This window comes from Cystoisospora suis, assembly GCF_002600585.1.
Source record: "Cystoisospora suis strain Wien I chromosome Unknown contig_9490, whole genome shotgun sequence".
In the NCBI taxonomy this organism is placed as follows: Eukaryota; Apicomplexa; class Conoidasida; order Eucoccidiorida; family Sarcocystidae; genus Cystoisospora; species Cystoisospora suis.
Window position 1 is genome coordinate 1,916 of NW_027162264.1, and position 2,673 is coordinate 4,588.

General features: G+C 42.7%; 1 protein-coding gene across 1 annotated transcript; it reads left to right on the plus strand.

The window, feature by feature from the left end:
* Nucleotides 1-9: 9 nt before the first annotated feature.
* CSUI_011063 (uncharacterized protein) lies at nt 10-2,507 on the plus strand. The gene is made up of 3 exons (XM_068071164.1): nt 10-836; nt 1,467-1,692; nt 2,432-2,507. The coding sequence occupies exon 1, from the start codon at nt 343-345 to the stop codon at nt 673-675; it is 333 nt and encodes a 110-aa protein (XP_067916862.1). The 5' UTR covers nt 10-342; the 3' UTR covers nt 676-836; nt 1,467-1,692; nt 2,432-2,507.
* The last annotated feature ends 166 nt before the right edge of the window (nt 2,508-2,673 follow it).

Below are 2,673 nucleotides of genomic sequence, written 5' to 3' on the forward strand. Positions count from 1 at the left end.
CTTTCTTTCCTTCTTTCTTTCGTCCTCTCATGTATTATGTTGTGTACATATACAGGAGATTTAAAGTTTACTGTCTCTATATATGTCTATGTGTCTGGAGCATGTAGACCAGAGAGAAGAAAGAAGAGGAGAGAAAGTGTTGTGTTTTTTTTCTGCCCTTGTATTAGAGTGGATTGCATGCAGGCCAGTAGGAGTGACTTCTTTTCTACACAGTCATAGAATCCTGGAGATGTCTATACAGCGTTCCTACATGTATATATATTGGTCAAGAATATAACCATATATACGTGCATATGTATATTCTCGGGGGATGTATAGAGGAGTAGATAAAGTGTATGTTTTATGAGTATGTATGTGAAGAGTGTTGTGTGTGTATCTATATATGAATGCATCTTCCTTGAATTGCAAAGAGAAGACGTCCGATTCTCAATGAAACAAACCAAAGACTCCCACTCTCGCATCTGCACCTACAGGAAAGAAAGAAAGGTTTTCTTTTTTTTTCTCTCTCTCTCTCTTTCTCCTTTTTCACTCTTTCTTTCTTTCTTTCTTTCTCCTTTCTCACTCTGTTTTGATCGTTTTTCGTTGTGTGTGAAGTTTCTTCGTCTGTTTCGCCATGTAGGTTTTGGTCTGTGTGTTTCAAGATGGAGTCGTTCGTACCTTTTCGCCGCAGTGTGAAAAGTTGTTTTTTTTTTCTCTTGACGAAAGAGTTAAGGTGGAGGGAGGTGTGGCTCAAGCAGCTGTGGGGGGGTGTGGAATTGTAGCCGTCACGTCGGCTCTTAACTTCTATATCAATCGATCCTTTGATCGCTGCAATACGCTCGTTCTACCCAACCCTGGTAAGGGCGGGGAGCGCCATTTCCTGACTTGGAATGGATCACGGAGATAAAGAAAGACAAGAGCAAGAGGAAATAGAACAAGAGAGAGAAAGCAGAGGTGAAGGTTAGTGACGACGCAGATGGCTTTCGCCAGATACTAGGAGAAGAAAAGAAAAGAGAAAGAGGAACACGAAGAAGGAGTGTTAAGAGTAGGAAGAAGGGGGGGGGGTTTCGTAGGTCTTGGTGTTGTCTCTCTTTCGTGTTGAAGAAAGAGAAGAAGAAGAGAAGAAGAAGAGGAAGAAAGTTTACTTTCGTGTGAGTTCAAAACGAGTGGTAGGAGGAGGAGGAGAATCAGACGTGCGCCAAGGTGAATTTTATGTGCCGTCCATTACCGTAGTGATAAGACACAGGCAAACATTCTGAACGCCTCCCAGTCTTCTCTTTCTCATATCTCGATCTCGCTCTATCTATCTTGGTAGCGCTATATCTCTCTCTCTCTCTATATCTCTCGCCACATGATAATGACAGTCCAAACATTTCGAATGATTGAGGTCGTTTCGTTCTTTCTTTCTTTCTTTGTTTTCTTCTCCTGTCCGTCTTGCTTTCTCTGTCTCTGTATGTCTTTCTTTTCTTCTTGTCTCTGTGATGTAGGCCTTCGAGGTCCCCCGTTAGCCTTGTGTATTTTGCCTTGCTCTCTCACCTCTTCATCTTCAAGCGGAGACGGTGGGAGTGTAGGTACAGGGGGAGAGAATGAGAATTCTCTTCTTTCTTGGTTTTCTTCTTCCTCTTCTTCAAGACTCGAAGAGCCTCGTGTTCTTGTTGCCGCTGAAAATGGACCTCTCTATCTTCTTGATAGACACCGATGTCTAGATCTGAAGTACGTCCAACAGAGAGACATAGAAAGGGAGGAGACGGGGACGGGGAGATACTAGAGTTGGTGATGCTGGTGAGGTAGGGGCTCGATTGTATGTGTGGTATGAATGACGAAGATGTGAGAAGAAGAAGAAGGACGTGTGGGATAGATTCACTTCACTACAATAGGGTGTTTCTTCTTTCTCAGTTTTTCTCAGGTGTCATGCCTAGCACACACAGTAGGGCAGTGTACTAATGGGTGCATGCATGCATAATCTTTCTCTCTTCTCTTCTTTCTTATCACTCAATCATAAGATGGACAATACAAGACTTTTGGCTACATAGGTGAATTCTCCTCTCTCGCAGCTATCCACCTCTCTCTGTCTCTCTTTCTTCCTTTCCCTGTCTCCCTCTCTATATATGTGTGCATATTTGTATGCCTATACATAGGTACATTTAGCATGGAAAGGTGCGTACTCGTCCCCTCTTTCTTCTCTTCCCCTTGTCATCTTTTGTCCTTTCTGTGATCTTCTCTCTCCTGTCATCCTCCATACAGACATACATAGTCACACATATCCATAATATTGATACATACGTACATAGTCATACTTAAACATACATATTCATGTAAACATACATATTCATACATCTATGAAGGTGTGAGTGTCTTTATCAACATCTCCTTCACCTTTTCTTTCCTTTGTTATTTTATCGTTTCTTTTTCTCCTGCTTTGAATCGATCTTTTCTTTCTTTCTTTCGCTAGGCTCGAGGATGGTCCCTTTGTCATGCTCTCAGTTTCTCGCTCCGGAAGGCTGCTCGCATGTCTATCTTCTCACGGGTTCGTCGGCCTGTGTCGATACAGAGAAAGGGAGTAGTTCTGTCTTTGCGTTCTTCTTATTCTTCTTATCCCTGGTAGAGAAGCTTAGATGGGAGATTGAATACAGGTGCATGGAGTAGACTCATATGTAGAGTTCATGTGCGGTCCCTTCTCCTCCTCGTCTTTCT

Coding starts and splice junctions, on each gene's coding strand:
- CSUI_011063 (XM_068071164.1), top strand. CDS start 343: ATGAGTATGTATGTGAAGAGTGTTGTGTGTGTATCTATATATGAATGC.